The sequence below is a fragment of the Anoplolepis gracilipes genome, chromosome 9 (genome assembly GCF_047496725.1).
Source record: "Anoplolepis gracilipes chromosome 9, ASM4749672v1, whole genome shotgun sequence".
NCBI lineage: Eukaryota > Metazoa > Arthropoda > Insecta > Hymenoptera > Formicidae > Anoplolepis > Anoplolepis gracilipes.
The window spans coordinates 7961844-7986042 of NC_132978.1; the positions used below are offsets into that span (position 1 = coordinate 7961844).

The 24199-nt window shown below is 35.6% G+C and overlaps 1 protein-coding gene across 1 annotated transcript; it reads left to right on the forward strand.

Annotated features, from left to right (window-relative positions):
• The first annotated feature begins 2294 nt into the window (after positions 1-2294).
• On the forward strand, positions 2295-9563 carry LOC140669194 (chemosensory protein 2). The gene is made up of 3 exons (XM_072898795.1): positions 2295-2549; positions 8055-8253; positions 9065-9563. The coding sequence occupies exons 1-3, from the start codon at positions 2532-2534 to the stop codon at positions 9208-9210; spliced, it is 363 nt and encodes a 120-aa protein (XP_072754896.1). The 5' UTR covers positions 2295-2531; the 3' UTR covers positions 9211-9563.
• Positions 9564-24199: the final 14636 nt, after the last annotated feature.

Sequence of the window (24199 nt, forward strand, 5' to 3'; positions counted from 1 at the left end):
GCCGACACAACCGTATTTTTCACGCCTCTCTTCCCAGGTCATCTTCCTTCTTTTTTATTTTTTGTCGAATCTCGCTTTCGAAACCCGTTATCGTCGTGGACGAGCACGCGTTACATATGCGAACACGAATGACGAACACCTCGACTTATAACATCGCATACCGGACGCCCATTAAAACCGTCGATTTTAGCCAGAAATTTTTTCTCGCGCTTCCAGGTCGTGAAGTCGCGGTGAAACGTGTAAAAAAAGGGGGGGTCGACGACAGAGTTAGAGTGACAGCAACAAAACGAAACACGGACGCATGCGCGCCGAAAAATACGCTCGTTGACTCGTTATTCGTCCCAGAGAGAGACAGGTCGGTGATTTTATCGGGATTGCTTTTATAACGATGCAACTTTGCGGATCGGATGTATCTAGCGGAGAAAATAGCGATGGAATTTGCGATGCAAATGCCACATTAAGGGGCATAGAGTCGATGTAAAAAGCCGAGACCTGTGTCTGAACATACGACGAGATAAATGCATATTTTTACATGGTGGCGGATATATTTTATCTCACATCGTGATGATTAATTCTGTTGGAATATGGAAATATTCATACTCGGCACCTCTTTCTACTTGTTTTCATTATATAGTATCTATATTCAATATCTACCAAGATTTAAAGTATTTCTTTAAAAATAAAAAGATTAAGAGACATGAAAATTACAAGCAATTAAATAAAATGTCAAATTTAGAAATCCCAAAGAGAGATAAATTACATGATTTAATTAGCTTTAAAAATAGTTGAGTAACAAAGACGTTATAAGATTGTTAGTTATTTGTTGAACTAATTACTGCTGTATCTCTTCTAATTTTAAATATCTCGGTCAATACATTCGCAAGGAACCAAGATAGCAGAGTTCATCGACAGTACTGAATAAACAAGACGCACTATTTTCGTTCGAGTTTTATAACAACTTAATCCAACTAAAAATACATCACATTAACCAACAATATTTAACCGATTTATATAATCAATCACCATTCTAAAGCATATCGAAAAATATAAGTCGATAAATCCGCGATTTATTTTCTTGTCTAAATGGATGAAATTCGTTTCCGTTGAAGAGATTAAATAAAAAGCTGTTAATGATAGTGCATTTCTTCAATAAGTGAAATCGACTAGGCGGTTTATTATCTAATGAAATCTGCTTTGAGTTTTACAAAGTTCTAAGAAATTGACGATTTGTTCCGTTCTGTTCCGCGTGTATTGACACAACAATGAACGAATAGTCATATGCATATGCATATGATATAATAAAATAATATTCATACATTAGATAGAGATATAAAACTTATTTTTTCTAATAGAAAATAAATGTTAAAAACACAAATTTAGTTTTTTTTATTATATTAAAATAATGACTAAAGTACATTTTAAAAAAATACTATGTTTTTATATCTATAATTAAGACAATTTATTCAAGTTCGACTTTGATTGAATTAAAATGCAATTTACATTTAAAATAATAATAATAGTGTTTAGTTTAAATCTATCATCTAAAAAATAAAAAAGAGTAAAAAATTAACTTGCAATACAAAATACATGTGAAATATTCGAAAAAAATAATTGGAAAAAGAGGCGGTTTTTTCACAAAAAAACTTATACGAAAAACATTTGTTTTCCATTGACATTTTTTACGTCTTTTTTCTATTTACATCTAACTGTAAAATTTGTCAACGATAATCATAATAATAAAGAAAAATTCAGTTCGACATTATGCTAGATTTCTTATTTCTTTTCTTCTTGTCAAAAATATCTCTTATAAATGAATTATAATTTAAGGTAAAAGATTAAAATTTAAATTGGAAGAATTATGTAATAATAAGAATTTTACAATATATTCAAAGTTATTCTTGCAAACCTAAAAATTATATTATTTAATAGCAGCATTATTTAAGCTATTTTATTTAGTCTTCTAATTATTTTCGGGAATTTTATTCACATGAAATGGGATATAATAAATGTTGTAAATCTTTAATTTTTATCCTAGATATAAGCTTGAGAATGCTTAATAACTTTCTATCTCTCACCATTTTAGTTTCTGCGAAAGAAACAGTATGTCAACGAAAGTCGCATAAAATAACGACATCCGCTTATGCATATCTATCAAAGGTGAAAAAGTGCTACTTCTCGCTACGTCACGCACTTTCCCCTTCCTTTAACATTGCTGGCAATCGAAGACAACAAGCACCTCTCTGGAGTGCTAGTATATATCACGTGTTACGCGTCATGCACACTTTAGTACTTATCTAGAGGAAGGGGAGAAAAGACTACAGATACATACCTCTCTAGGCCCAGTGCATCGCGTGATTTCGTAGTGAGAGGACCAACGGAGCTATCAAGCAGAGGAGTACACATTCGAGACTCTTTCGGCAGTCATTTCTCATTATCTCGATCGATATATCGCTGTTCGATATATCATCTTGCAAAACATCCAAAATCAAGCGGCGCGATCTGGAACACCGATCAAAATTCTAAATTTTAGCATGGCTTCCGCAATCAAGGTGAGTGACGAACGTGCGCAACAGGTTGATGCACACTCTCACGCGCGCGATACGCAATCTCCCTTCACCCCTATTATATAGGTGTATACGCGACCGGTGATTTAAAGTTTCGGGGGAGAGAGCCCTCGAGGGAGAAACCGACTCGCTTGCGAAGCTCACGCGTTTAGGAGAACGGGGTGGTTTTGTTTTGGTATTCAGGGAAAATTCTCGCTCTCCGATAACCTGTCTTTACGAGATTGCCTCAAGGAACTTATTCATCGAGCGTTCAGGTTCAGGATGCGACATGAGATACTTAGGATCCTCCTCGCGGATTCGCTCGGTGTCGTACATTTACGGCAGAGTATTTGAGGATAGGGGAGACCCTACCGCGGCGCTTCCAGGCGATTTATTTTTATTGTAATGCGTTTCAGCCGTACAAACCAGTGGCAAATAAATTCGTGTTAAAAAATTGTTCTACTTTACATAATTGCATACTTGCTTGGGATGTGTGTCTCAGAAGTTGCGCGGTTTTTACAAAACGCATATTTGTATCTGACAAGTTCAAAATTATCAATCTTAACATATTTATATTGTCATTAAATCAATAAAGCAAGCAAATAAAATACATAAACATATGCAAATAAAATACATAACAAAATAAATAAAGCTACGATTAAAGTTTGCAAATATGGTTTGATAATGCGTATTAATAGCAATAAAATAAATATTATATAATTAATTTGTTTAAAGTAAATTTATTATATTTGCGATAAAAAAACATTTTAATAGAATAATTTATTTAATTTATTTATAGAGAAAATTTTTTAATGACTTTTGCTTTTTCCAGAAAAAAATAAATTTTATATAATATCTTTTTGCTTCCCGGATACAGATATTCTATTTAAACGAAGCAAATATTGAAAGCCAATAAAGACGTATTTTACAGACCATATTACCGAATTTGGAACGAATGTTTGTTGAAATGAAATGTTGAAATGTTTGCATGTACGCAAAGGCTCGGATTAATGCGCCATTAGATTAAACCAATAATGTTTCATTGTTGCATACCTTTATACGGTTAAACGAGCGCATCATGTAAAATAATTACGCCTTGCACGTTTACAAAAACATTGTAATGTGTTTGAAAGCGTTACACTCCGAAATTGTAATAGTAGTAACAGCTATACGCACATATATACGCGCGTACAATATGAAAAAAGAAATATTACAGACCAGGAATAGAGATAAATCTCATAAAAAATTCCTTCTATTATAATTTACATTAACGAAACAGGTGCATCATTATGTATCTTAATTGATTTGCATAAATATAACAGGATATTGATTATTATCGGAGTTAAATCTTCACGAATGCCTTTCAATCTGAAATATTGTGCAAAATACATAAAATTCTACAAAAACATTAATATAATGAAAATAAATCTACTTAAATTTAATTAATTAAGTTAAATCACAAAAGAATATTTTTTATAACATACTTTTTATTGATTTTTATGCTTATAGACACATGTCTTTCAAGTAATATGAAAACTTTAAATAATTGACATGTGTGCTCACCAAAAGCAACTTAGAGTCACGAATAAAATCTTATAAAAGAAAAGAGAATTTCCCTGTGTTATAAAATTAAATTATCGAATTTCCGCACGTAGTGCAACGGTTATATGTGCGATGCGATTGAAACAGCGGGTTATCGACAATGCTATAACATTATAATTCATACGTATACTTATGCGAAAGGTGTGGAAACATTGCCCGACCAGAATAACAATCGCAAAAGTTGTCTAACGATTTCGTAAACCTTACTGCAACCACATTGTGGTCTAAAGGCGCGTTTACAGCCTTCTATCGTAGTATAATGAATAAAAAAATAAACAAAACTTTCTCTTTGACGCTACAGAAAATAATTTTTAAATCTCTATTTATGATAATAAAAATGTGAGAAAACTACATTTCACATAAAATTACAAGATTTTTAATGCTAAATAAACTACTAATTGATTTTTTCTAGCATTATTCTCTGTATAGAGTATGTTTGGCACAGTTTATATGTTCAGTTAATATGTTCAAAGTAATTCTTACTAAAAAAATCTATTGTATTATAACATCACAAAATTAAAGATTCAGAGGCACGCCAATTTTTCTGTGTGCTTGTTAATTATTGAGAATTTTTGCAATTTTTGCATATAGAAAATGGAACCCTGGTATAAATGCATTTCGGTCATATAACAAACGCGAGTTTGTTCGATAATTATTATTCGATTAATTATTATTAATCTACGATCTACATTAATTTAGCTCCAAACAGTTGGCCCGTTCTACGCGCAAATATTATAGTAGGAAGAGCAAGGTATGTTATTTATTGACGATGTTATTTACTGATCGTGCTCGATATCAAATGCGAAGACGCGGCTACCGATCGCGGCGACAATCTTGCTAGTATATCTCGATTACCGCTAAGCAACTGTAAATTAGTTTGATAACCATAAATTAATGCGGCCGCAAATAATGCCGCATCGACGTGGCGGCATGTCGCTAAATTATTATTTATCGAACGCGACGTCGATATCGGTCGAACGTATAACTTATAGGAAGGTGTGCGTTTTCTCTGATAGGTATATCTCTCGGTTACCATTCATCGACGCGAGAGAGAAGGAATCTCCTCTCTCAGCACAGCGTAAATGCAAATTAATTTTATAACCGCGTAAATGTGTTCGCGCGACGCAAACGTGACGATGCCGACGCGAGAATAAATTATCGAGTTGAAACGGAGCGAAAGTGGTCTATGTAATTGCACGATATATGTAATTATCGCTATATATGGAAGTTTCTCATGTAAGCGTAATTAATACTATACTAATACCGACAGTTCTCGTGACAGTTCTTGTCGTATGCTTACGGCGCATTATCGGTCGCATTCAATGCGACGTAATTAACGGCCCGTATGCGAATCGCCGTATGTATGTATGTACAATCAAAAGCGAGAGAGCAACATTTGAAACATTCCGGTGCATTACAACAACGCAAACGCAACGGTTTATCGCGAGGCGCAACGTGCCAACGATAAAATCTATATCGCTACCAATTTGCCATTTCGAGCGGGCAATAATTCTTATAATTTACGCCAGTTTGCGGAAGTAAGCGGTTTTGTGCGAGCGCGCCCGCATCGAATCCACAAATCACTCCCGGACCTCGCGCTATATATATATATATATATATATATATATATATATATATATATATATGTATGTCTCTACACGGGCGCGCCGTGATTTACGGAGCCGTCGAAATTATTAGGATTCTGCCACAAAAGTCGAAATTCGAGATGCCGGATCTCCACCGGGAAATCAGACAGACGACGACGAGGCAGGCGCGCTAAGTACGATCTGAAATGCGAAACGTAATTACGTCGTGATTAAGCTGCAATTGGATCATGGAGACTTGTGTGGGTGGATGCAGGTCCTTAAACATGTTATTTTGAATGTAAATTTTACGATCAACAATTTACAATTGACATTTTCCTATTTTCACTAATTTTCTACAAAATTTACGTGATAAAGTTTTATTTCAAATTCGACCATGACACCAAAAATTTTTACTCCTGTAAGAAATTTTATTCAACCGTCTCACGTATATTATTTCGTGATGAATATTAGTGTTATAAAACAAGATATCACGGCATGAAAAAAAATGCCATAAACTTGACTATGTGTGTATGCAAAGAGCCGCGAAGGCAAGAAAGAAGATCGACAATCGTAAAGCCCGAGGTTATTCGAAATCCAGGTCGGAGAAAGCAGTGAAAGGGCGATGAGATTAAAATTCAAATTATAACGCGCGCGTAAAAAAAGAAGAAAAAAAAAAGATAAAAATGTAGTCGAACCGGCGCGGCGACGAATCATACGTTCCCGATTGCAGCTCGGGCTGTCAAACGGGTTTACTCGTGAGGTGATATGCAAAAGAGGGACGAGGTCCACGATCAGTACAAATACGTTGGCACAAAGGATGTCAAAGGAATCCAATAAACAGCGTGCGAAGGAATTCGATTGGCTACAAACTCAGGTATATTACACGAGCTCGTAATAATCTGGAAATACGTTTCTATGTCGAAGCTATCACATCGGACAATCAACACGTCTTCATAAACTCGTTTGATTAATGTCTATATAAAGCAACGTGAAAAACACGCACATACATTCACACAATATCTTTTTTCTGATTGGCACAAATTCAAAGAGTCAATTGACCTAAATTCAATGTGAGTGTATATATGTATATACGAATGTATATGTGTTTCGAGACATAAAAACTGTCACCAGCGGCGAGACCATCATCGAGCAGTAGTGTGTTGGCACTTTCAAACAAATATACGTTGTTCAAAACAGAATATATCACTTTTTCATATGTCCATATCATATAGTACATATTTGATGTTTTGAAAATTTAATAAATGGTATCCAATATCCATTTCAGTATTGAGCTTCACATTCAATAAAAATATCTTTTTATAAACCATTTATCCAAAGTATTTAATTTGTTTTAATTGCCGGTATTTTTATATATGTATAAATTGAATATATTCCTTGCTTTATTGAAAAAGCAAGTAATTTATTTCGCATAATAATAATTAATTCTTTTTAAATACAAAATTAGTAGAACATTCGCTCGCTGGCGTACTTGGACTGATTTCTTCTTTAAAGCGTAAGATTCGCTTAATGAGACCAGAACGTGTTGCGGTAGACGGAGGTCGAGAAGAAAATTCACTTTCCGTATTAGAGTGAATGGTTATGAAAAAGGGAGAGACAGGGTATATAATTTAAAGGTGGCGACCCCGAGGATGACACGCGATGCAGCGTAACGAGACGTGGCGCGGCTCGGCCCGTGCGCGATGAAACGCCGCGGGGAGGAAGAGAGATGAGGCGAGCAAACAGAGATTGGAGCTACTCGCATCTCGCATACCGTCGTCGTATAGCAGCGGCACGACGCGGTGGTTGTGCTGCTTGTTTAGCCATGTTAGCTTTGGCGTGCTCCGCCTGCCTAGCCTGCAGGCTAGCCCTTCCTTATCCGCTTTCGTTACCGCATGACAGACGTGCTTCCGCCCTTATTGTCGGACGGCCGTGCAGCTAATTTCACCTCATGCGAAATGTCTATCCGCATGTGCGCGTCGCGTTCTCTGTCTCGTCCTCGGGAACCCATTTACCATAATACTTGCAGATGGTATAATCACGTTAAGCGCCGTCGGAGATGGATATATCGCGCGGCAGAGTTAATAAGTTTAGCGCCGCGTGGAAACTCGCGTAAAGAGATTTCAGGCCAGCTTTTTTATACGCGCGAAGTCTACCGTGTCTGTTAATTATCAAGATCCAAGAAGGGAACAACCGAGAGTCAATAATTACTTTTGGAATTACACTAATATTATCCGTTTAATTACGCAGTACCGCAGTGCGTTCTAATAATTAATGCAACTATTATAGGTCATTTATATATACAATACATGCAATTACGTTGCAGTTTCTTATCCTCGTCTGCGCCCTGCTCGCCGCAACAATGGCGGCCGAATTGGACAACAACGAGGGACAGCAATCTGGCAGATCGAGAGTTTCTGACGATCAACTCAACATAGCACTGAGCGACAAGCGTTACTTGACTAGACAGCTTAAGTGCGCCCTGGGAGAAGCACCGTGCGATCCCGTTGGACGACGCTTGAAAAGTACGTCTCCTCCCTCCTTTTCGAATAAACCCATCACGAAAAGTTCATATTCCGCGATTATCCTGAACAAGACTTAAAATAAGATTCTAATCCTCTTTGCCTGGCACCAATGAAAATTCTCGGCGAAAAAAGATAAATTCTTAAACTTTTATTAAAGGAAAAAATAATCAAAGATAAAAAGATACTTTTCAATATTTTCAAATTTAATTTGAAATATTTTTTATATCGAAATAATTGTAACCAAGGAGTTTGCAACTGGTATAATTTCGGTGAGTTCAATTTCCAGAGAGATACACGAGAGATACGTGAACAAGTACATCGCGCTAATTGTCGCGTTTCCATTGTCGCAGAGTAAACATAGGGGTTGAACACTTTTGCATGTATATACTACAGAAATAGAATCTAAACTCACTGAATCTGAAAATTTGGAAATTACACACCAGCGTATAAATGCTTTATTAAAAATATTAAATATTGAACGTATATATTTACTAACAATACGCTATTCATATTATCTTTTTTATTTTTTTATACGCCCAGTTTTATTCCATAAAACATAAAAGATCAAAATTAGCATCAAACATTCCGGAACAAACTATGTATATACATAAATACTCGCGAAAATGTGAAACGTTAATAAATATTATTACATACATTTTTTATAATATTATACAATATTATAATATTAGTTTGCAATAATATTATATGAATCTTGAAAGGAATTATTCACGCACATAAACTTAAATAACTACGTTAATAAAAATCGACTCGAAAATTTTGTCAGAGATTTGTATGTCGTCATTTTATCTAGGTTTAGTGCCGCTGGTCTTGAGAGGTTCCTGCCCGCAATGCAGCCCAGAGGAAACACGTCAGATCAAGAAGGTCCTTTCTCACATTCAGCGATCCTTCCCGAAGGAGTGGAACAGGATAGTGCAACAATACGCCGGAGTTTCATAAACGAGATATAATATAAGCCGACTACGACGAGGCTGAATGTACAAAAGTATAGTACCGGAATGCACAAAAGAATATATAATGGCTATCTGCAAAGTGCGAAACAACATCATACATTCGTTCATTCGACGATATTATTAAACATCGAAAAAATATAGTTCAGCCGAAAGTGATATTTAAATTACTATGATGCATCAGATAAAAATCTGTTGATACTATGCATAAAAATATGCATAAAATATGTATTAATAATATATTATTTGTTACTGAAAATGTTGAACATATAAATAAACTATATGTACGTTGTTTGATATATTTTATTAATAAAGATTATTCTTCTATTACCAAAATAAAAATGTCCTCCTTTATCTGTTCGTTATAATTAATTTCTTGTGCATTAATAAGATTCGAAAACTAGAAGTGTTATATACTTCACATTAATATTTTTCAATAATGATGTTAACACACTGTTAACAAATATATATCATTTGATAAATTTTTTCGCGGAAAATGCCTCGTAAAAAATTTCGCAAAATAATATGAGAGAAATATAAAGTATACTTTCATACAAATAAGTCAAAAAGTGAGATAGAAAAAATAATTCGTTTAAACAAACAAAAATGATAAGTTATTACTGTTATTTTATATTTTTGATCAATTTTTAATTCCAATATCAATTAATTACATTATGTAACAGAATATTTTTGCAACTGTACATATAAATCATATATTAAACATGCTGTTTTAATTTGATATAAAATGCTTATTTTTTGTATCGAAATTGTAATTTTATTTTATAGAAAGCTTTTAGAATTTTAATTTTAATATTAAAACATTTTTTTTTTTTCTCTAATACACACACACACACATTTTCTTTATTAACAAGATTTTTTTTAATTTTGCATTTCTCTATAGCAACAATTCGAATGTTATCTTGTATTTTGAATTGTATTAATCGCAACGATGATCGCGTGTTTACACGCGTTCGTTACATTGAAGCGTGATTCGCATTTGCAATGTATAATGCCGATTAGGGATATTGACTATAAATCTGCACGTGATCTACGCGACATACCATAACATGCATTGTTATTAAGGTTTATAAGTATCCCAACGTTTCGCGAGGGCTATTGGATGTTCAACTAGCTTTATCGAGTATTAATGACAATCAACAAGTTGCTAATTTATTTGGCACATAATTAACACTATATCTCTGCACCCCCTCTGCTATTCAACTGCCGTGATTGCACCCTGATTCGGATTTCACTGCCCTTGCTGTGAATATTAATTCTACTGTGCCTCGATGTCAAAGCCTTCGTATGCATGCTAATTTAAGTTTGCCCTCTATATCTATACGCTGACTGTGCAAGGACAGATTAGTAATTAAACTTTGTAAGCACCGATAAAAATGCACAAGTAGTGCAGCAATAATGTCATCGTCTTAATGAAAAGACGTGTCTTAATATTTATTTACTTCCCAAGAGAACTATTATATTTAAAGTAACTTTTCAGCTATTATTTGTACACCAAATTGAAATGAAATGTCTAATTCACTGTTTATAATAATTTCTGAATCAAACAAGATTAATACAAGAGTATATATACTGATAATTAAAAAATTATAATAATATTTTTATAAAACTCAATAATCTAAACAAATATTTCACGTGTGCATTGTAACAATAAATAATTTTTATTTTTAAAGTGTTTTTCTTTTTTTTTTAATTTATGTATAAATAATACCTTTATTTTTTTAACCGAAAAAATTATTTAAAAATGCAATTATATACAGATATATAATTTCTGTGCGTGTAATTAAAATCCATTATAAAAATTTAATCTAGAACATGTATAGGATAAAAGAAATTTTGTTATAAGTCAAAATTGATCCAATTATGCGTAAAACTATTACTTCTAAAACGTAAATCGAAATTAAAGATAATACTAAATATAAAATAAGTAACTAAAATAATATAGTCAGGAAATAATTTCAAATCAGATTTTAAATTAGAAAGCATCAAATTATATTTACTAACTCAAAATATATTTCGTCGCACAGTAGATACGGACAGACTATTATCAGACTCTCAAAAATATTGTTTTACAGAAATAGTTAATTGACTGCCGGTATTTTTAGCAACGTGACAATTTCTCAATGAGTCAACAAATGCTTACAATTAAAACATATTTTCTAGTTGCTGCAGAAATCCCGAAAGATATAAATATACAAAGAATTACGCGTTGTCCTAATAATTGTAATAATAACAGACAAATCTATCGTGTCCCTTTGCAAGTTGCAAATCTTTCAATGATATTCACACACCTTCGTCTGACTATTTATCGACCACGTGTACCCAACCGTTCAAACTGGTTTTCGATTATGCTTCTCCGGGAAAAGCGGAGATCTCGACAATTCGGGAAATCCGATTTGCCACTCCGTCTAGCCTCGCAAAATTCAAAATTGAAGTCTATGTAGGAATAGGCGAAGAAAGACGCTGACAATTTCCACATAAATGCTTATGGTACAGTGTGTTTCTAAAGTGCTTAAACAAGTTTTGCAGATTTAGCTCTTAAATATAGTAGTTTCATTTCCATTAATATAGTTTATTTTCTTTTAAATATCATAAAAGTATGCATAAACAAAATACAAACCATTAGAAATATAAAGCTTATCTTTAATTAAATTTTACAGGTAGATACGATTAACAAAGTTACTGTATTCTCAATTTCGAGTAAACTTTTAATAGAATTTCGATTTCAAAATGTTGCCAATAACATATTTAATATTTAAAATTAAAAAGGAAGACATCTCAATAAAATTTCCGCTAAGAGAAGATTGATTTCAACTTGATCGAGAAACATACCTGCAAAGCTTGCCAAAGTATTTCAGTAACATCCTGTACAAAGTGTGTCGCGGGAAGATTCGTCTCACGTAATGCTTGCATTTTACATCAGTGTGACGCGATGCAATTTAAACAGTTCGTCTCACGAGATGCAATATGAACCAGGCGTAGCGATTAAATCGACCGCGATCGAGCGCGCGTTTTCATATCATATTATACGGTCATAGTCACAGATCAAACTTCCACCTGACAGATATTTAATCGTTGGATAATTAAACTCTCGTCGGCTGTGATTTCGTATATGACACGGAGTGTAGTCTTCTCGACAGCTAGTCCAAGTCGAAGTCGAAGCTACTGCTGCTACTGCCGCCTCCGTCTTTCGGCAAACATTTGTTCTTCTTGATTGATACGCGATAATACACTTTCATTCGGGAGGGACAAATATTGAATTCTGTCGAAGAAACGAGGAGACGATGTTTGCACACTTCTTGTATATATCGCGCAAATGATATTGCACATATGTGTGCCTTATGTACTTGCACTCTCGTCTACAATTTTATTGCCCCATCCGCGATCGGGCTTTATTTACACCCCGGCAAACTTAAAATTTTCCAACTCCACCGAGAATCGAAGTTGGGATAAAAATCGCTCACTACTCGAACGCAACGAGCCGGTGCAAAACACATCCGGCCCGTACTTTAATTACTTTTAATTACGCTAAACGACCTACAACAATACTCGCGTTCGTAATTAAAACTAAGCCGAGCAGATGTGTAGGGTATTGAAAATCGTTAGATGCAGTTTCGACGAAATACAAATCCGAATATTCTAACCCGATATTCTGGTTAAAAACAAAATAGACGATTGATGTGGTTAGAAAAGATTGTTGGTCATAATTTTTTTTTATTATTACCGGCGATACTTTGTCTTATATTTTCCCTTATGCACAGCATACTAAGTATGATATGTAACTCGACAATGTGCAATGTTGTGCTGCAAGCGATTTTCCGAAACGACGATGGTACTACCGCGTCGGGAAAGCGGTATTATACAGCCATAAGATTATTCCAGTGTTGAGCAGATTTCCGTGGTCGTCCGATCGCGACCTTCGCTTTATAATTCGTTATACGAGCGTGATAAAACGACCATACCCTTTCCGCAACTCCCTTCCCGCCGCAACCGCTGTCGCCATCGCCGCCGCAAATCCACAATGTCGTTAATACGACTAGTCTTCAACGTTGCCTGAAAGTTCTCCCTCGGCGCGCGGCTCATCCTAAGGGATCATCATTTCCACCCTTTATCGACCGTCGTACAAAAGGCAACTCGTTTTGCCCGATGGAAAACAGATAAAAAGGTCCCTCCTCGTTCTTTCTTTTCTTTATATATATATATATATAGATAGATATATAGATATATAGATACATGCACTATCAGCGGTACGTATGAAGTGCTGAGAGAACTCATGAGTGGGAGGGAAAAAACTTTCTACCGAAAGTTTTCAACGAGAAAGAGACTTCGTTGAACGGTACGTAGGTCTGGGCGAGAGTGATTTCTTTGGTTCGCCGCTCGCCGACAAACTTCACATTTTTGCAGCAGCAGCAGCCGCTTTGCACGCGGCAGTTGAGATTTTCGCTCGCGCGGTGTTCAAGTGCGCGATTAATATTTTAATGCAACTCCTCACACCAAGCAGAAATTGCTATCCGCTTAAGGGAATTATCCGTGAAACGTTTACCTTATTTCGCTTATTTCGCTTCGCGCGTTTTTCTCCTTTGGGATTAAACATCTTGATGTGCTTAAATAAAGCTTTAAATTAAATTTCTATTGAGGCAACGTCCAATTAAATAAATAGTCTACATTTAAAAAAAAAACAAAGATAAAGAAAATTTAATAAAAATATTTCATTCCCCATTTATTTATTTAGATTTATATCTTCAGATTCAGTCTAATAAAAAAAATTTAATATTTATTATTAATTGTATTAATTATTAACATACACAACATTCAAATTTTCGCTCTTTATATATAATAAATAAATAAACTTATATATAATAAATAAACAATAAAAGTCTTCTTACGTTTCCTATTAATAAATAAACGTTCTCATTGTCAGACTTCAATAAACATCTTTATTTGTCTGCCATATATAACTGACCTCAAGAAACCTCGCTGAAAAAGTGCTCCCAAAAAAAAAGATATAAAAGATTGACTGGCAGTTTTCTCGCGGACACGTGGGAACAATGTTCAACCGAGAGAGGCATCGTTTGCGTCGCTTTAATTACGTTTGAGAGCAGCATGAGGACCAACTCGACGCGACGCGAAAACGCGGAACGGGATTACGGGATGCGACGCTAACGGCGCTTAAACACACGAGAGGCATCTCCGTCGCGCTCGCTCGCTCGTGCATCCAAACGCCGCCGCTGGCAATTCTTGGCGTGGCACAATGCTTGAATGCGAGAGCGCGCGCGACTCGTGAATGACCCGGACGTTTCCCTCTCTCCGTCCCTCCCTCCCTCCCTCACTCTCTCTCTCTCTCCCACCCTCTCTATCATTCTCGCTTTCGTTCTCGCCTTCTACGTCGACGTACACACGCACGATGCATTTCTCTCTCGCATGCATCGCGCGCCAGCTTTCGTACAATTACATACATAAGCCATACCGACGAAGAAAACGCAAGAGGAAAACGAAGAGAAAAGGAGAAAGAGAGAGAGAGAGAGAGAGAGAGAGAGAAAGAGAGAGAACGAGAGGAAAGAAGAGAGAGAAATTGCGCGGCTCCAAAAGGCTTAATGAAAGTTGCCTGTTGCTCGTACAAATCGTCACGTCAACGAAGAAAATTTCTATTTCACCATACGTCGTCCCTATTCCTCGTCTTCTTTTTCGAGATACACTCTTTCATGTGGTGACTGCTGCTAATGGTGTACTATGGGTTTATCTACTCTTATTAGAATGAAAAGTTCATCGTAAAAAGAGCGTATAATTAATGATAGTGTTTTATGCAAATAAACAGCAGGTATAAAAATTTAAACTTTACATTGTTAAAAGAGAAATAAAGCAGAATGCTAATACAAATAAAATCTTTATAAGAAAATAATTCGTTAATAATAGAGAGAAAAATAATGTTGTGTATATAATTAATATTTCCATATTCCATACACTTTTCCAAATAGATTTTACAGTTATATATGTCTCATCTATAAACGTGTTATGTCAAGTGTTTTCGTTTCGAATTGTAACAAAAGCTAAATTACAATGCAAGCGGATTTTTATTGACATCACATACTGCGTGTATGCACTAGATCAAGCACATTTTAATTAAGAGTACGTTGAAAAGGCTAACGTGACGAGTGTCACCTGCGTGTGAAATATGATTTTTAGTGACAACGTCGCGATAATGACATTTAAATGTCAAAATTACCGTGCTCATTGACCATGTGTTAAAAAATCATGCCTGATTCACTAAATGAACGATTAATTATATAATGATTATATTTTTGATGATGATAGAATGCTCAATCTTTTAATATCCTATGTTTATGTTACGCAAATTTTATAATAAAACAATGTAATTTTAATAAATAAAAATAAATATGATATATAATTATCTCTGTATTATTGTTTCTAACTTTATGCATATTATTAGTCTCTTCTGACATATACATGTAAAATCCACATAATTAATTATATGAATAACATGAAATATCTCTGAAAACGGATTACAATACATAAAGATAAAAAATAAAGCGGAATGCGTTTGTTTAGACGTCATGCATTCGATCTACTTTAAAAGTAGCTGGGGATGCTTTGTGCAAATGCTTTGCAAATTCTTTGTTCGACATCGCTTGATGTTAAGCAATGGTACCGCGGGACAACTTCGGTGGTACTTCCTACGTGACTATCGTTTAAGCCAGTTTCTCAGAGCAGGATATTCGTACTTCAAGTTCCCGACAGCACTAGCCCGGATTTAATGGACTTCCGGAAGTGGGTCATACTTCTAAATAATGCAGTAAACAGAAAGATGGCTTTGTAGGTACACCGAGCTGCATTGATAAAAAAAACATCTGTATAGCCGCATACCTAGCTCATATTTCACAATCGACCACACACAATGACGCAAAAATGACGACTAGTGATCTTATATAAAAAAAATGGAAATCTTTATAATAATATCTCTTGTACATCAAAATCAGAAATCTCTGTATATGAAAAAGAGTATTTGTTTAAATTTTTGCGTTTAATTATATCGATAATTAATCAATTTATAAGAAACAGAGATCAAATTAAGAAATTATGCAATATAATTTCATTTAATTTTGAATTCATAAATTATACTGACATAATACTTATTTAAAAAACATTTCTTTCATCCAATCAATATAATTTACATATTACCACGTTCAACTATTCATATATAGTTCAGAGAATTTGTATGTATACAATCACCCACCCACTCAACACACACATTCAATTTTCACACACACACACACACACACACATTCATCTCACAATCAGTCTCAAATTTAAACATATATAATTACGTATAATAAATGAAAAGATAAAAAATCCGATTTTTATCTAATATAATTTGTAATTAATAATCTCAAACCTTAGATAAAAATAGTGAGATAATAAAGCAATAAAGACTAAAAGCCTCACAAATAAGAATAAAAAGAGCAGAAATAATTTATATAAAAATTTAACTTACTTAAAAAAAATTTCTAAAAATTTAATTTTGTTATTTTATTCAAAATTCAACAACTAGAATATTATACTACAAACTAATTAAATGTATAATTAATTTAATAATATATCCCATATGTATTATATTATCATAAACAGCTTAATAAGATATTCATAATTAATTGTACAATCGCACATATCATGTTTAAACCACGTCTACGCAATTAATGTGAATGGCAAGGTAATTATTACGACAAACTTGTGTAATCTTCTGAAATTGAATTATCGGACTTGACGATTCAAAGTGACTGAATAATAATATAATATTTCCTGTATTATTATAGTATGATCGAAACAGCGATCGTATAAAGCAGCAATTCTTTCATAAATATTGAAAGAAAACAGGATTCTTTTTATAGTACAATATATTAAACATAATCATATAAATAAAATTTGTACGTTATATAAAATTGATATTATTAATCATATAGAAACTTCATATAAAATTTATTATAATAAAATAAATTATTTTTTTAATAATAACAGTTTATATGTATTATGCTCTTTTTACTTTGTACAACTTTTATATAACGTTGTATCAATTGATTGATTTACGCAATTTTAATTTTATTTACATGTCAAAATATTTGTTTATCTTAATGTAAACAATATTTGCACACGTGTAAATTATACGAATTAGATTACATGTTTCATTTTGTATTGAAAACAAAACGATATGAATCGATGTTTGTCTCTGCATGACAAGAAAACGTCCAAAACAAGAGGATAACAAAAACGTAGAAGCGTTTCACGTACTTTGAAAGAAAAAGGAGACAAAAAAAAGAGATAAAACCGAGACACAAGGCCACACATCCGCTCGTGCGACCGAATATTTCTCAATGTTGGTACATAGGGAGAGTAATATGGAAATCGTCTGGTTCACCACTTATTCGTCGAATACATGTGCACGTGCGTGTGCACGAGAAACGACACGGTCCCAATTTTGTTCCGCGCTCGATCGACCGTTGCTCGCAAAATCCATAGACATGTGAATATATACACAATGTAACATGAAGCATTTATTTAAACAAAATTTTTACAAACTTAAATCAGAAATAGTTATTATATAACTGCTTCGAAACGAAGAATTATCCTCCTCGAAAAGCTACTAACAGCCATATTAAAAACGAATCGTCACAATATTAAAGAGAAACGTTAGAGAATTTTTCATTTCTCTTCTGATATTTCATATTTTTCGTCTCTATTTTTCTTGCGGTTTTCTAATATCGTATATATCGAGAGTTTCAGTCGATGATAAAATTTCGGGCTGTCATTTTTCTACTTATATGAGCGCTTCTGTGATTATTTTGATAATGAAAATTGATTCCTAAAATATGCGTATGTAAGTGATAATAATTTCTGTGTATGTATTTTATCGTATTTACAGAGAACTCGCATACGAACACGCAGGTTATGCGTCTAAATTTCGCAACAATATTCGGTATTTGATGGACTTGAAGGAAACACGGCGGGGATCGCAGCTCTCGATAATACGGTAAACACAAAGGGAACGACGAAGCCCGGCGCAACCTCCGTCCTCCGTCCCGTTGTGCACGCGTCCGCGCCGCTTATGTGCACCTAACACATTCTTCAGCGGTGAGAGCGGCTATGCGCGATCTCACCCACCCCGCAGACACGTACCAGCAACACACAGGGGGAACCTCGGGGAAAGAGAGGTGACAGTGGCGTTAGCGGTGGCGCTCGAGGGTGGCGTAACACAAACACGAGTGCAAACTTCGAGCTTCTGTATGCGTGTTGGAAACCTCGTCGTCAGACCTGAGAGAAAGAGAGAGAGAGAGAGAGAGAGAGAGAGAGAGAGAGAGAGAGAGAGAGAGAGAGAGAGAGAGAGAGGGGATGGTCGTGGACGAATAGACGCTAACTGAGAGCGAGACGAAGAGAGGGAGAAAGAGAGACAGGAATGAGAGCAGGTTACCGAGAGGGTGAGAAAGGGAGAGATCGAGAGATCGAGAGAGAAAGAGAGAGGGATGATGAGCAAAGGCGAGACAGAGAAGGCGAAAGTGAGGGGAGAGGGGAAGTGAGAGAGAGAGAGAGAGAGAGAGAGAGAGAGAGAGAGAGAGAGATAAAGAGAGAGAGAGAGAGAGATGCGGTATATGTATATATGGCAGATACATAGCACGGCTTGCGGAGGGCACAAGTTAGTGTCTATATACGCGGGAGATCGATAGAGGACAGAATCCCGGGACATCCCCAGCGATCCTGTTCTCTTATTCTTGCAAGAAGCATCCTCGGGGTAGTCCACGGCGACGGGGTCGTACCGTCACCGACGCTCTCGTCGTCGTCGTCGCCGCATGTCCTCGCTTTGCATTAATGTCGTAGACCAAAAGGAGAGTAGGGTCGAAAGGAAACCGAAGACTCGAGAGAGCAGTGGAGATGGAAAGAGATCGTGGGGTTGAAGAAAGATGTACGCGCGCGCCGCGACGTTCTCTCTCCCTCTTTCTCTTTCTCACTTTCTCTTTCAGTTTCTCTCTCTCTCTCTCTTTCTCTCTATTTCTCTCTCTCTCTTTCTCTATGTGCATCCATTACCACCTTTTGAGTTATGCGTCGCACCCCTGAGTGTTTCGCTATACTCCTTAACCATGCGCGCGAGATCACTCGTTACGTATACAATTCGACATCGTCAATTACCGCATATTACGCACACGAAACTTCATCTGCGGAAAGGATTGATATAAGCATGAATGCTTGGTGAATGTACAAATTACTTAGGAAATTCTCTGAGAATCTTGAGATTAATCCGCTAAACTTTAGTTGCATCAACGAGAGGTGCGATATTAAACTAGCCCGATGTTTGCCAAGGATCAGAAGCGTGTACCCCTTGACATAGATATTCCCACAGATGATCGTAAATGTTTATTTGATGCAGAATGTCATGTAATATCCAATTACTGAATCCCTTTAGATGTTGCGTGTACGAAAATTTAAAATACCAAAGTTTATAAATAATAAAATTTACAAAAAAAATAAAGTTAATTTTTATAAATTCTCTATTAGTATATCATCAATTTCCAAATAGGTTTTATATATATATATATATATATATATATATATATATATATATATATATAGATAAATAAGAGAAATACATGACAAATATCTATGCTTAAAAACCAAATTTTTTTCTCGTATATAAGAATATCTTTTTAATTTTTGTACTCCCTTTCAATCATCTGAAAACAGAAGTCTGTCTCGGAAGCTGCGTTATATTATTAATTACTTCGCCGTTTAGCCGTAAATAGCGCTTGATCAAATTGTCTTCCTCAGAGAGGCGAGTTATATCGCCCCGAATATGCCAAATGCACTCGACGCTGTAACGAAGTTGCTGCAACTTTATCAAAGTTCTGCTTAATTCTAAGCAGCGACGCGAGCAAGCAAAAAGCCGCGTGGGAAACTTGGCGCGTAAGTCGGCGGCGAGTTCGCTTCAAATCGTCGATTAAAATAGTCTCGAGGAAATGTAGCACGTTGTCGCACTTTCGCAGATGCCTCGCAGACGGACTTTAAGATAACGCATATTCGCATGGAAACATGCTTTGGAAATTTCACATTAAATTACTCGCGTCAATCGCGTCGCACCGCGTCGCACCGCGTCGCATCGCGTCGCATCGCGTCGCGTCGCATCATCGTACAATGGTATTCCCATCATCGTCGAACGTAATTAACAAAGAGCAAAGACAAGCGTGTCCCGCACGCATCTAAGAGAACGGACAAAATACGCGTGCACTACTTGCCAAAGTTACATTACATTATCTCTCGCGTCCTTAAAAGAGCATTCGCGCTATTCCTTCTCTACTCTACATCCTCTTTCTCCTGCATTTCGTCTCACAGGTCCCACCTTCTTCGCGTCGACTGCTAACGAAGATGTAATTATCGGCAGGAGCGACACACGCCGGCACGTATCAGCCATGGCGCGTCACGCTTAGCAGCATTCGTCTCTCGTCTTCGGGGAGTTCTCAAGTGTAACGAGGTTACACAGGAGATCGAGCTGCAAGGCGATGCGCGGCGGATAGCAACGGGGTTGAGAACTCGAGATGAGGAGTGCGGTGAGGTGGCTCTTTGCTGCTCGGATCCTCGCGCGCGCCCCTCCTGTCGAAAGGATCATATTACCCGGGCGTGCGTCGCTCCGGAGGATGAGACCTCGCTGTCTATTCTCTCCTCCGCCCATCGAGGTGCAATTTCTCTGTCCTAGGTATTCACGGCTAATAATCGTCGCGGTATATCCATTGTATAAGCTCCTCATACATACGTACGGATGTATGTACGTACATACACCGGAAGATTCGAAATTGCATATCACCACGATACGCGATTGTGCGTCCACAACCGTTTCTGGGCAAGAATTCTCCATGAAGCTAATAATCCGCGAATAACACGTGGCATGATTATATAATCACTTCCATTTAGGAAAAAAAAAATAATATATATATAATCGTATTTTTTTCCAAAATATTTTATCTAATTTCGCCAATTTTTTATCAATTATTTATCAATAATTTTTTATCATATATTATTTTAAATCTTAGATATAATTAAAATTATAACTATAATAACTTCTTTTTTTCAGATTATATAAAATTCAGTAATATATAAAATTAAAATTGACTATTTTATTTATTAAATTAAATATATATTAATTCTCAATTAAATTAAATATAATTAATTATCAATTTATAATTGATCGATAAGTTCTCTTTTAAATTTTGTAAATTGATTTTGTTAATTGATATATGATATTGACATATGATGCGTTGGCATATATTGATATATAATTGATATATTTTGTATTACTTTTCATATATGTATCACCGCAATAACAATATTTCAACTGATTGAGACACTCATAACGGTGACGATTGAGCCGCGACGTATTGCAAGGAACATTGATAAGTCAGCTTCCAATGTACTTGCTCGATGTAGGAAGTAAAACACGCTGAGCCGTCAAAACCGTTGAGAAAGAAAAAAGATGCGAGTCTTTCTGCGAACTACGAGTTTGCGCGATAAAGACGTTACGACTCATAAAAAAAAATCGCAGGTAAAACTTCTGCGATATCTCAGTATTTGTAGCATCGATCGAAATCGTTGGAATCGACAAAGTATGATGAAGTGGTGCTTTCGCGTGCAGAGCAGCGCGATGCGCTCTGTCAAAATCGTAATTTCGTCCAATACTAGAGCAACGTTCGCTATTTAATCGAAAAGTACTTCGTTTCGTGTCATTGCATCCTTTTCAATTCAACGCATCCCGATTGACACGATACGCGTGTCATCGCAAGTTTTCTATCATTTCCACTAAAAATTTGACAATTTTGCATATTATGGCTTTTCTTCTATTAAAGACGGTACATATTTTTCTATCAAAACATCCTTTTTATTACTTAAGATTAATTAAGATCTTGATTTTGATACTTAGCTCTGCGTTACGTTTTAGTATGCAGTTCTATATCTTTGAATTTCTCTTAACCACTCTCCATAAATATTTGGTTATGTTAAAGCGATACGACTAGCAGTACTTGCGATATTTTGTGTAACGTTCCTGCGGAAACTGGAATCGCGTCGCATTGCTATGCACAGCGCGGTCCTTTTACGCTATTCCTCACAGAGGTACCTTTCGCAAAAATCGATTTCAGCATATCGACGCTACGCGCGGAGGTTGAAAGATACACTGGGCGAGAGGAGAGAGGAGAAAACATATCAGTAACATCATTGCTTCGCGAAATAGCAAAGAATTCGAACGGTGACTTCATGCATTTTTATGCCCTCCAATCGGTGTAATTGTCTCTCTTTCGACTGTCTGTATCGTATTCGTCGGATTTGACTGTACCGCGAAGAGTATCAGAGTAATAAACGATTCGAGACGAAATGAAAATTCATGGCTTTCAAATCCCTCGCGCGTGTCGACACGGCGTCATGTCGGAATGATTTTCTTTCCGACCCTCCCTTGGCCCTTTTCCTCACAAACCATAATATAATCTCTTAATGCCAGACTGACAATGAAACGCAGATGAAACCTATTTCTTGTCCTACTTTAAAACTTATACTCGCATCAAATACTTGTTTTTTCGATTGCGGCCTTGTATACGTATTTGTACATGTATATTTGTATGTTAAAAGATTTTTTACACTTAAATATGAAATACAAAAACGAGAATATATTTCAGAACGTAATAAAATATACTATTTTTATCATACTAATTTTCTCTCTAACTTTATTTAAAAATTTTTATTCTTTATGTTATATATTTTTAATATTTCTATATTTATTCATACGTTCTCTCTAAAATTTTATATTTTTCTCTTTTGTCATTCCTATGACACCTTATCTTCTTAAATCATTTTTGAACCCATTTGGTGGACGATCTACCGCCGACTTGAACAGCTGGACACTGCAAAAAACGAACAAATTTTTCGCAGATCTTGTAGACGATCTGTATGAGCGTTCGTGCATGCATCTCGATCAAAGCGCTCCGGCCAAAGAAAAGAGTACAATCTCCGTGAGGGGCGGTTTACGTGGTCGGAATATATAAATATCTCTCTGTAGATAAAATCCTGAATAATTTCGTAAATAGTCGCGATTCACGCGTTCCAACCCCTCTCTGGCAGTTCTTTCCTTAATTTCTGATCCGAGCTCGGTAACGGTGTGCCAGATCCCACCACCGGCGGCGACTGCTACCGCTTGTTTTAACTTTATTTTAACTTTAAATGGACTTTCATGACCGGCGCAGAGAAATATTAGTTGCCGCTGTAATTTTGTTTCACCGCGCACGGCTGCTTTCCCATTTTCGCGCCGCGCTCTCGTCCTGCATTTGCATCGCTATAGCGATTTATAATAGACTTATATTTAGGTCAATCGAGCTAATTGTGGCAGTAAATGGAATGTAATTGTAGAATGGAAAATTAACCCACCTTCTCTTTCCCCCTCTCTTCGTCATCTACGATATCAGTCTATAGAACCGCGGTCGCGGTAGAATTTTATTCTTTTATTTCTGTTAATGTCGAATGTTATTCATGAACACTTATCTAGTTATAATTTGAAACGATTGAATAGCATTATATTCTCTGCGCGAAGAATAACGAGAGATAATAAATCAGTGGAATTGCCACGAGTTTGAAACGAGCATCAAAAGAGAAGCTCCTATCATCAGTTAATAACCTTGTGATTGCTATTCATTTTAACTTCATTACTGAAAATGATCGCTTTATCACATTTATTTCTGAATAATTACATCAATTGACAGTATGACAAATGTCTTACACACAAAGTTGCTATAATATAAAATAATATAATATAATTTTTATCATTGAATTACGTATACTGTATGCTTGTAATTGCAATTATTTCGTTAGATATTTTTAATTTCTGGCCATTTGTCACAAAAATAACAAATATTTTGCAACTAATATTA